Raw genomic sequence first — 12,459 nt, forward strand, 5'->3', positions numbered from 1 at the left:
ACTTAGTACTTTGGGTGTGCAGAGTTCATTACAAGTTACTTTTAATATTCCTGCAAGGCTGTACCAGACTACCATCAATTAATGTTGAAGTGCAGTCAGTTTCATAGAATAGCTTCCTAACTTTTTGAAAGCCATATTAGTTCACACTGAAATACTGGTATGCTCCAGTGTCAATAAATGACACCACCAGACCACTACTAGTTAGTGACTCCTCCATTACACCCATTGTTAAAGCATCTCACATTCCACCCCCCCCTCCAAAAAAATTGTCATACGATAAAATGATATAGGATTAGTGGAAGGGAAAAAATTCCAACTAGTTTCTTGACACAAGCATTGATGACATTGCTTGATGTAATGGAAAAACTGTGATATGGACCATTTTGAATGGGGGTTACCTGTTCCTGCAGTGGTTCCAAACCTTTTTTGGTCTAAGGCCCACCTGGCTTCTGGCCTAACATGGTATAGCCACTCATGGCAATGATTGAGCAATATTTTCAAGGTGAAGGCAGCTCTGGAAGAAGATACCTTTATCTAATTTATTTTTATTTAATATTTTAAAAGACCCACATGGAAACACTGGACTGCAGGTTTAGAACCACTGCTTTAAGGGATTAGAGAGGTTCCTGGAATTAGTAGCAGTTCTCCAGCAGGACAGCAAGAGTATACTTTGAGAACTTTCTATCTAAAATATTATTACAACTTCAGGGGTAAATCATCCCAAAATATTTATATTTTAAATCATCTTTAGGCAGGTGTCATTATGTTCATTGTGTGTGTTTGTACATGCAGAGTCAGATAATAAATTTGAACTTGAGGGGGCCCCCTGCGATCTTTGGTGTACCCCTCAACCTGAGGGTTTGTATACCTTAGGCTGGTATGGGAAATGTGGTGCCCTGCCCTGTAACTTCTGTACTGCTATGGGATGCCAAGATGAGCATAAACTCAGGGCTTCCACTTACCAGCTCATGCACAATGACTGGATGCAAGAACCTGATGTTTGCTAAAAACAGACAGCAGTTTGGACACAATAGGCCATTTAAAATAAGTTATAAATGAATGACTTTATCCAATCAAATAAGAGATGGATAACTAAAAGCTACTGGCCAATATCATGTCATCCTTCTACAGGACCTATTGAGGGCATCCTGGCCAGCTGCAACACAGCATGGTACGGTTGCTGCAGAGAAATGGATCGAAGGTCAATCCCCAGGACCATAAAAGCGCCTCCCTACCCATTTTTGGCACGATCTACTGGGACTTGTCTAAGCGACGGTGCAGAAAATCATTGAGGACCCCATGCACACAACATCTTTCAACGACTCCCATTTGGAAAGAGATCTAGGAGGATCAGAGCCAGCATCGCCAGGCTGAGGAACGGCCTCTTCCCACGGGCAGTGAGAACGGTGAACGACCAAAGGAACTGCTCACACTAACCGTCTTAGACTCATATTTACAAAATATTTATATATGAATACTCATCCTGCATGTTTTGTTTTTATGTATGTATGTATGTTGTCTGGCTATGTGTCTGCATGTTTTGCATCAAGGACCAGAAAACACTGTTTTGTCAGATTGTACTTGTGCAATCAGATGACAATAAACTTGAAAAGGTATTTTTAGAAAGCTTTTAATGTGGTTGAAAAAACTCCCATGGTGCTTTGCAGGAATTTATCTGATAAGTTAGACTCCAAATGTTGCAAGTATTAGGACAGGTGACCAAAAGCTCAAGTCACAGAGGAGCTGTTTATGGAACATGTAGCAGATTAAGTAGTTTAGGAATTCCAGAGCATAGAAGGAAGCCACGCCAAGGGAGAGATTTTTAAGGGATACAGCTGGATCAGGAATCATTACAGATCACCAAGCAGAGGGGTCTTGTATTAGGAGTTGATCAATAAGCAACTTGAATATAACTACACAATATGCACCATTCACCACAAAGTCAAGCATTTTTGTTTGTAAACGATAAAATGTGTACAACTGTTAAAGTGTTTTCATTTTGATTTGCGGTTAACGTGAACTTATATCCCATTACCATTTAATTACAAGTACATTGTACAATGATAATCATATTCAATAAAACCATAGGGAACAAAGCATTTCCGCTCAAGAATCTGTTTTTTTAAGGAAATTGTGGTCATTTACCTGAAGATTATATTGCAAATCACTCTCCTTTGGTACAAATTTAAAAAACAATCTGACAAGGACAATCTAACATCATTATTTAATATTTCTTTAAACATTTAATAATTTGGTTTCAAAACTGACAATCAATGGCATCCATAATAAAGTTAATGGCAAAAATAGGATTCAAAGCCACATTCACTTAACCTTTTCTTCTTGTTGCTCCATAATCTTTTTTTTTAAATTAATAAACCTGCAGAAGTAGTTTGGTCACTGGAAATGTGCAATTTGTCACAGAAAATCTCACTGTACACATCCTTACCATTTTCCCATGAAGCAAACACCCAACCCAAAAAAGCTTGAAAAGTTATTTTGATATAAATTAAAATGGTACTAAATTTTAATGCTAAATGTAGTATTGAGTAGGTGGGAAGTTAAAGGAAAAATTACATGAACTGCAGGTAGATACTAGCCAAATGACTACTGTAGTTTCGGGCTTGCTGCAGTGAGCTACATATTCTTGCCAATTACTCTATGCAAGTTATTTAAAATAAAGTCATACTTATCACAAATGTGCTGTGTTAGATTTCAATTATTTACACTTTGAAATGACCAGATACATTGGATGACAGCACTGGATTTACCAAAATTTTGATTACATTTAAGCAAGTGAATATTCAGTGGAATATTAGACTTGTAGCATGGTAACATGCTAAAGTAGACAAAATTAGATATTTAAACAGCCCTTGTGATGAAATGAAAAGAACCAAAGTTTGTGGGGAAATAAAATCCTACTCACATTTAATCAATTCTAAACTAATATCCAAGGACAAACACAGACAAAGATAATGATGCATTTGATTTAATCCATTTGATGAGCCGACAAATACTCTGAAGCATCTCATTGTACATGGATGTATTCTTCCAATTAACAATTCACCCATACTTATTTGTGATGAAAATATCTTTATGCAGTTTATTTCTCAAAACCTGAGAAACTAGATTCTGAAACAATAATTGAAAAATCCATGTAAATATTCTGGGGCTACACGGGGGGAGGGGGGGGGGGGAAGGGCTTGTAACTGTTACAATATTTCAGCATTGTTTTAATAGTGCTACCTATTTGGTTACAAGTATTAGCTTTTTTTATCTACAGTATTTAACAAAGTAAATCACAGGCATATTTAGTACAGTTTCAATAGAAACACCCTTTTCCTGAAAATACAGTAGTATTAAGGATTAGTTTCTCTGCATCGTGTGTCAGGAAGCTTTCTACCTACAAACAGAAACAAAAGTATCTACAAACCTTGTAAACAGAACTGCATCATTTTAGAACATAAATAATTCAAAATATTAACAGCCAAGTAGCAGAAATTATAGATTCAATGAGCCAGGGTCAAAAAAAAAACACCATCCAGAAATCAAAAACTAAATGTTCAGCTAACACACTGCTCAGGACAATTCTTAAAGTTGATTTTTTTAAAAATCTTCTGTAACAGAACAAATCCTCAAAGCAAGTCATTTTTATACCAGGTTTGTGTGTCCATTGAATTCCAAAAGCACCCTTTGTCTGGCAGAAAGCTTAAAGTATCTACATTCTTGGTGTGTCTTCTGCTGAAGTCCAAGACAAGAATATCTTGTCAATCACACAGTGTAAAAGGACCCAATTTTTTTTTCTTCCAACTCACTAGACCTTGTGCATTATCATTCAACTTGCACTAGAGAGACGTTTCCAGACTATGTAGTGGACTTGCTGGGGTTGAAGAGGTAGCAGACTTGCTTGTGTTAGTTGAAAGATGGATTCCACTGTCAACAGCATTATTGTTTTCATTCAGAGATAATCGAGGCGAGGAATCAGGTTTTGTCTGTGTAACGTCTTCGGTATCACTGTCATCAATAAGAGGGATGTGAGTGTCAGAATCTTCTATTCGGAATTCTGGATGGGTCATAAAGTTGTGGATTGAGCTGCGAGATTCAGGCTTCTCTAATCCTTCGTACAAGGAACTACGGAATGCATTCACCACTCTGAGCTGCAAGAGGAACATGCATCATGTCAGTTGATTGATAAAGTACAGGTTTGGATCTGATAATGACAAAATATGATTAAGCTGCATTGCCAGTTGAAATTCACAGTTACACAGCAACACGTGAAATCTGTATCGTGCAGAATGCAGTGGATGCTTGAACTGGAAAAAACTCGGAAGACATTTTAGAGCAATAAATAAATCTTGAAAAAAGCACATCACCTTGTAAGGATTTAAGCCAATGTACCATAAAATACAAACAAAGCAGTTAATGCATCAGTACTTACTGGTCCAAAGATTCATGTACCTCATTTTGTTGAAGACAAAAATGTTTTTAAAAATGCAAAAAACAAGAGCTACAAAACAGGATCACCTCATGCGTGGGATTAGGATGCCCATTGATTATGGATAAAAAAAGCCAAGCCTAAGATAAACACAGCATTAGGAAAATGAGACATGCGAAAACCCTAGATAGCAACCTGTGTAAGTGTTCAAGTATACGCCCAATTCTATTTGCTCAAAATTTCAACCGGCCCACTGGAGCATTGCATTGCAAAATGTGGTCGGGGGAAGAGACAGATACAGACACAACTTTACAAAGACGCTTGTAATACAATTCAGTATTCTCATCTGCTCAACTTTGGTAATTAATTTGGATCTTGGACATACCACTAAGGAAGACATTTGACCACAAATTTTAATTAACATGGCATTTAAATACAACAAAACATCCTAAGGCACATTTTCCAAAGATGATCATTTTCTCCTATTCGTTAGAGGGCAGGACAGAGAAAATGTTTTCAAAATGGGCAAGAAAAGCTGCTTTACACATCGACTTGAAATACAAATATATTTACACAAGTATTGTCAAACATGGAAAAACCTGATTTCATATAGAATTAAAAACAAATTTGTAACAAGTAACTAGACAATGCTAAAACACACAATGCTGGAGAAACTCAGGACAAACAGTGTATTTCGCAAAAGGTAAAAATACATTACTGACATTTCAGCTTGATCCCTTCATCAAGGTATGGAAAAAGGTTGGCAGGCATCCAAGCAAGGTGGGGGAGGTGTGGATGCAAAGGTGGAGAAAGGAGGGAGGGGACAGCAGTGATCATGGGGAGGAGGGATGGCTTGGTGAAGGAAGGGAGGAGAACAGATGAACAGAAACCAGAAAAGTCAATGTTAATGAGATCTGGTTGGACAGTGCCCAGATGGAAAATCAGCTATTGTTCCTCCAATTAGCAGGTAGTTTTGATGGGATAGTACAAAAGGACAAACAGACATGGGAGTATTGGAGTGTGACACCGAACTGAAACAGCTGGCTACTGGGAGGTCTGTTACTGTAGCGGACGGAGTGAAGGTGCTCAGCCAAGTGATCTCCCTTTATGAGAAGGCCACAAAGGGAGCATTGGATGCAGTAATCAGTCCTGCAGATATACACGTGAAGTGTTGCTTGAAAGGCCTGTTTTGGGCCCCAGACTGTGATGAGGGGGATGTGCGGGCACAAGAGTGGTACCTCCTGCGGCCACAGGGGAAGGTGTGGGGGGGAAGAATGAGTGCATGAGAGAGTCACGTAGGGAGTGGTCCCTACAGAAGGCAGAGAGGGGCGGAGAGAAGAAGATGTATGCTTCTTACTACCAGACAATGCTAATCTATTCTGGTTACTGCCTGAACTCCATGAGAGAATCTCTTATTTGCAATGTGTTCTCATTGTCCTTTAACAATTTATTAAAGTTGTTGAAGATTCACTAAGGACTCATTCCAACACTTGTTAATAATTTCAAATCTTGCAAGAAGGATTTTTTTTAAATTCCAGTCCAGCTATTCAGGTTAAAGATGCAATGCCAAATCACTAAGAATGGTTAAATTAGCACAGAGCCATGATCAAGTTTTCCTTTCAATTTTAATCTTTGATTACATCAAATTGGTTTATAATTCATAAGAACTCTGCAGAAGAGATCACAAACTTTGCTTTCTAACCAAGGTTAGGGTGGGAAGGATTTGTAAAATTGACTAAATTTCAGAATAAAGGATTTGCACATGCTGGTTCATAATAAAGTCAAAATAACAGTTTACTTTCTGGAACAATCCTGAGCGGTTAATGGAACACTATTACAGAGCCAGGAACCTGGGATCAAATCTGGCACTGTCTGTAAGGAGATAGTATGCTCTCCCTTGTCTGTGGGGGTTTTCTCATGGTGCTCCAGTTTCATCCCACCCTTCAAAATGAATCAGGGTTGTCAATTAATTGGTGTATTTTGGGAGCACGGATGCGTGGGCCAGAAAGGCCTGTTACCGTGCTACGTCTAAATTTCAAGCTAGATCAGAAAAAAACAGTCTGACTCCTTGAAAGGTCAATGCAATTCAAGTTCTGAACGAGTTGATATTAAAGTGAAATACTGCAGAGAGTTTCAGAATGGACAGCAAAAATAGAAGACCTCCTGCTCCATTCATCCATGCCAAGTTGTCCATCTGAACTAGTCCCAACTTTCTGCATTTGGCATCCCCATAAATCTTTCCTATTCATGTACCTGTCCACACCTACTTCCACCACTTCCTCTGGCAGCTTGTTCCATATACCCACCACACTTTGGGGGGGGGGGGGGGGGGGGTGGAATTAACCCTCAGTCCCTTTTATATCTTTCTCCTCCGACCTTAAATTTATGCCCTTTAATTTTAGATGAGCTTATCCTGGAAAAAGCACTGTCAACTTAGACACACCCCCTATGATGTTATTTACCTCTGAGGTCACCCCTCGGCTTTTTAAGCACCACATTCCAACCTTTCCTTATAACTCAAGCAATATAGTCTCAGTAACATCCTCTTAAGTCTTTGCTTCACCCTTTATGGTATTATTCCCATAACTGGGCAACCAGTACTGTCTGTAGAATGAAACCGGAAAGTCTGCAGACTACAATCAGAGCTGTATGTAATACTAAGTGCGGTCTGCCCAATGTCACGTACTGTGCACTTGTCACGTATCATGGTGTTCCTACTCCTGTACTCAGTGCTCTGACCACTGTTTACCTGGGTCACCTGGGAGCTATGAATCTATACCTTAAGGTTTCTGTTCTGCAACACTTCAGGGCTCGACTACTGACTGTGCAAGTCCTGCCCTGGTTTAACCTACCAAATTGCCACATCTCATTTGTCCAAGTTCAATTCCATCTGCCATTTTTTTGGCCCATTTTCCTTGTTGAAGCAACCTTCATCTCTGTCCACTATAACACTAATTTTGGTGTCAACTGCAAACTTACAACAACTACTTTGCCATACAAATCATTAATATGGATAAGTGAATTCAGCACAGATTCATGGGGTACACAGGCCTCTAATGTGAAAACAAGCTTCCTGTAATTATACAACACCAACTTGACTTGGTTATCTTTTTTTTAGCAATGGGATTTTTTAGATTTGCCATCTCCATTATGTTAACTGAGGCACACAAGGTACATGGAAGAAACTGGAGGAGCCAGGTTCAAACACTATACAGAGACACTTAAGGAAAGAGTTCAGTTTAGCCCTCTTGCTGCTGTAACAAAAGGATGTAGACCTGGAAAAAGAAAGCAATGTCCACAGTCCAGCTTTCTAGATCAGATGCAATTTAGCCTGAGAGATGAAAGCCCATTCAGAGTTAATAACAGGAGATTTATAGATCTGTCAAAGAAATGTCACTGTACATATCAGAATCTCCTAATATGGGCTTATACACAGAACATTTACACAGGCACATTTGAATTATTTTCTCACTGAAATGAAATTTGGGAGGTATATCTTCTCAAGTTTCAGAAGTTTGTTCTTGTTTCAAGTATCACAAGTTCTCTACTTAAAATAAAACTTCAAGACTTGGTGACCATGTTAAGAAAAGCTGCATGAAACAGACTGAAACAATGAAGTTTGAAGGGTACTACAGGAAAAATGAGAAACGTTAGGCATGTGGCTCAGGAAATGTTAAGTTCATGCACTGAGAAACAAACTCACACCCCACAGTAGTAGAAGCAGTAGTGGCAGCTGTAAACACTACATGTGTAGGGGTAGAAACATTTGTTACATCATGGTGCTGGCTGGCGATGGAAGGCTGCCGCCTTAGAGCTCCCTGAAAGGAAGTTCCAGTCTGGAAAGCATTCACTACATCCATCTGCAAGGAACCAGAGATTGTGACAGCTTGTTCATTGAAAGGAGAGGAGAGAGAAAGAGAAAGAGAGAAAGAAAAAGAAAACCATCGATCTACAATATACAGGAGCAGAAATTATATCTAAAAGACAAGTGTTTGCAGAAGAGTGGTGGAGTTGTAGTTAATAAGCTAAATATGTGGGGTAGTCCAGGTATAAATCCTTTCCAATATTGAAGAGAAAGATTTGTATGGTATTCGTACCTGAGTCTGTATTCTGTTCAGACCTCGAAACCACAGAATTTGACCATGACGCAGTTCCCTCTCTGCGTGGTCAATTTCTTCAATATCCTCTTCCAACTCTTCCTCTGGAATCTCTTCCTTTTGCGTGCCAAGGCCAGCTTCTTTGAGGAACTTTAAGCGGCTTGTCGGAATTGTAGCAATCATCTGCAAAAGATGTACTTAATACTGTCCACCAAATTTCAAACTCCAAAACACTTGATGCTTATGGAAACTTATTTGGCGAACCAATTCAGACAACCATTTGTTTACCCAATGGTCACAACTATTTAACACAAGTTTATTGTTCTCTGACTGCACAAGTACAACCCAAATAAAACAGTATTCTCCGATCCTCAGTGCAAAACACGCAGCAACACCACCAGGCACTCAACATACAAACCCTATGCAGGACAATATATATTGTTTCATAACTGATGGGATAAAAACGCAAACATTCATACTTCCCAAAGATGCCAAGTAGCTTCATAAGCAGTACAGTAGAAATATATTGTAAAAGAGGATGGGCAAAAACATTTTGTATGGATTCAATGCAAGCAAATGAGAGGTCACTAACTTTGGCTCCAAAATGGAAATTTATGTAAATCATGGAGTCCCCATAAGAGAATTCAGGGTTTAAGTATAGGAATGAAAATATCATGAGGAGGTTGAGAAAATAATTAACCTGATACAGTGCTGGCCGTTGTACCTAGACAACTAGAAAAGGTAAAGTCATGCCATTATTCCATTTCAAGATTTTATTGAACTGAAAATCTGGAGAATTATCATACCAATTTATTCAGTGAAACGAAAAACACATTGCATCACAGAATACACGAGGTGTTTTACTTCAGACTCTACAGTTAATTCTAACTGAATTATTAGAAGCTTGGCTATTTAGACACTTCCTTTGGACAATGTGTTTTCCTTTTAGATAGCTATTTATTCGGTGGACATCTTTAATAGTTAAATCACTTAACCAGACTAAATGTTCCCATCACTACTGAGACGGTAAAATCAGACCAATAAAGACCTAGAAAAGATGACCAATGCCTCTAGCTATACTTAAAATTAAGACTCAAATGGAAGGTAAGCACAGGCAAAGTCTATTTATCCCTAGCACAATGTACATCAAGGAGTATTCAGTATTATCAGTGTCTCTATTGGTCAATTTTGCTTTAACCAAATGCTGTTGAAGTAGTGTTTCTTCTCCGAGATGGTGGCTGATTTAAAATTCTGCAAGAATGCCTGTTTTGAAACTAAATGCACTGCTTTGATAAACAAAGAACTATGCCAAAATTCAAATGCTTACCTGGCCCCAGAGAAGTGTTCCCATTCCTAGAAAAATACACCATAACCACTGATCAATTGTTAGTTCAGTGCAACTAAATGGCTTCCCGCCAAACTGAATAATAAAGATCTGGAAGAAACAATGGATTTAAAATGTAAACATAAAGAAAAGTCCAAGTCCAACATTCAAAAGTAAATGCAACAAAGACACATCTGGTCATAACCAACTTACCTGTATCAAAAAGGTTCCTAGTACTATGGTACAAAATATTGGATTTTTGAAAATTCCATCAAAAACATTCCTTTCACCATGAATTTTTCGAGCGTTCACTTCATTAAACAATTGCATCATGACAAATGTATTAAATACGATCGTGTAGTGTTCTGAAGGAGGGGCCTGAAGAGGTGCATTTCTTCCACTGTCAATATCAAATATTTTTTCCCCTGAATCAAAAAAGTCACATTTGAAATGCTTTCTTTTAAGATGTTGCTATTTGCAAATGAAATCATACAATTAAACCAGTCTACTGCAAAACAAATTAGATGGACAGAGGAAACGAATGCAGATAACTGAAGTAGAGATGCTTTATAGGTCATACATCTAACCTGGTCCATTGTTGTGTTTAATGGGTCATCTTAACATTACTTTCCAATCCTATCCCCATACCACTTACCATATATTCTCATGTAATAATCAAGTTCTGGGGACCAATTTTTTTTGGGTCAAATTTGGGGGTCAACATTTACACGGATACTACTTTTGACCACAGTAAGTATCTGCGTCATCCAAGGCTCGGATGGCCATGACCAGGTAGTAGGCATTCAGCCTGTCATGAACTTGGATTGATGCACGGCCCAGGTGAGGATCCGCAGTCGGGCCGTCGAGAGCTCAGATGGGTGGGCAGTCGGGGCCAAAAATTGGGGTGTCAACTTATAAACGTTTGGGCCAAAACGGGAGTTTGGGCGGGGGGGGAAGGGGTCAACTTTTACACAGAATTGACTATTTCATGAGTATACACTGAAATGCCCAAAGATCAGTCATGAACATAATTCCAAACTCTGGAAAAAAATAGCTGATCTCATAAAATATACTCTGTCAAACCCTGGGAACTGTATTTCAATACCCCTCCTTCCAATCTCCATCACAAAATTTTTGCTGGCTTGCCTGCAGAACATTTCTCCTTACATGTACACTGTACTCCAGGTGTAGCTTAAGCAAAGGTGTGTAAAATCAGAACAGGATTCTTTCATGAAATCTCACTTGTGAGTATAGGTTCTTTTCCAATTGTTTCCTTTACCCACATATTAATTTTCCATGATCTGCATAAACCATAATACATCAAATCCCTTGCAATATGATATTTAAGACTGGAAAGCCTGTTTCCACAGTAGATAATTTCTCATTTTCCCTACACAATCAAAATACAAAAAGCAAAATGCCTCATTTGAAATCCAAAGTTAATATGGTTTTGCATTTCCACTTACCAACAAACAAGAGTGTAAAAACAATAACAAGTTGGTAGATGGCATGACCAAATATATTTTTCATCATGGTACGAGAGATGAGTGGTTTATTTCTCCCATAAGGCTTCCGTAGTAACAGTGCTTCTGTGGGAGGTTCAGTGGCCAAAGCAAGTGATGCAAATGTATCCATGATTAGATTTACCCAAAGCATTTGCACAGCCTTCAAAGGAGAATCCTAAAAAGACAGGGATAAATGGAGTTCACACAAGGAAAAAGCATAGTTTCTCTGAACATTTCTGTACTGCAATTGCTGCAGTAATCCAAGAAAACAAAAATTTGTAAACTTTCGATTAAATATACAGGTAACCATGTATTAATCACAGCAACATTCCCTTATGTTAAACCCATAGACTATCTACCAAGTCTTAAGAGCAATCCCATTCCCCTGTAACCCACTCTCTCACATTCCCATTAACATAATGCAATTCTCTCACTGGCAACCAGGAGCTTACAGTTGTCAATTAACCCAACAATAAGCACAACTTTGAGTTGAGGAAGGAAACGGGAAGAAATCCACCAGATCACACTGAGAACAAACCATGCAGAAAGCACAGGTCAGAGTCAAACCTGGATTGGTTGGAATTGCGACCATTGCAGCACCAATGTGCCACTTAGGACTTTGCGCTGGACGATTTTCTTTCCAAACTCTCTTATGTTTAATCTCCCCCCCACCCCCCGCCCAAAGATCTTTTAAAACCCTGAGGAAGTTTTGTTTACTCCTTCCAAATCCCATTCTTGCCTCGTTCATTTATGTCTTCAGTGATGATCGACATCATATGGACATGAAGTGCAAATTACTGACTACTGTGGTCAATTCTTCCTTGGACATTTTAAGCATCTGAAGTGCACTGCTCCTTTAACTGTAATCAGTTGATCACGCTCGCAGTCTTAAGCTTCCAAAGGGACTTTACATCTGAATTAAGCTTACAAATGACAAGGGCATGGCAATGAGATGAATTTTGGACAGCTTGTGCAGAATTGGCACAGAAATGACTGAACCATCCTCCTTAAACCTAAAAACTCATCATCCAAAACTAAGAAAAACTAAAAGGAAATGTCAGCTCAGATGGATTAAATTTATGTCATTGTTGGGATCACCTA

General features: G+C 38.7%; 1 protein-coding gene across 10 annotated transcripts in view; it reads right to left on the minus strand.

Annotated features, from left to right (window-relative positions):
• Positions 1-1,614: 1,614 nt before the first annotated feature.
• LOC138746223 (plasma membrane calcium-transporting ATPase 1-like) overlaps positions 1,615-12,459 on the minus strand; it is a 90,173-nt gene continuing 79,328 nt past the window's right edge. For all 10 annotated transcript variants that reach the window (XM_069904283.1, XM_069904275.1, XM_069904277.1 and 7 more), the window contains 5 exons: positions 11,320-11,533; positions 10,067-10,278; positions 9,857-9,964; positions 8,530-8,712; positions 1,615-4,154 (listed from right to left, as the gene is read on the minus strand). In XM_069904283.1, the coding sequence (XP_069760384.1) occupies positions 3,843-4,154; positions 8,530-8,712; positions 9,857-9,964; positions 10,067-10,278; positions 11,320-11,533 (1,029 nt within the window). In that variant the 3' untranslated portion in view covers positions 1,615-3,842. The remainder of the gene's footprint in view (positions 4,155-8,529; positions 8,713-9,856; positions 9,965-10,066; positions 10,279-11,319; positions 11,534-12,459) is intronic.

This window comes from Narcine bancroftii, chromosome 11 (genome assembly GCF_036971445.1).
Source record: "Narcine bancroftii isolate sNarBan1 chromosome 11, sNarBan1.hap1, whole genome shotgun sequence".
NCBI lineage: Eukaryota > Metazoa > Chordata > Chondrichthyes > Torpediniformes > Narcinidae > Narcine > Narcine bancroftii.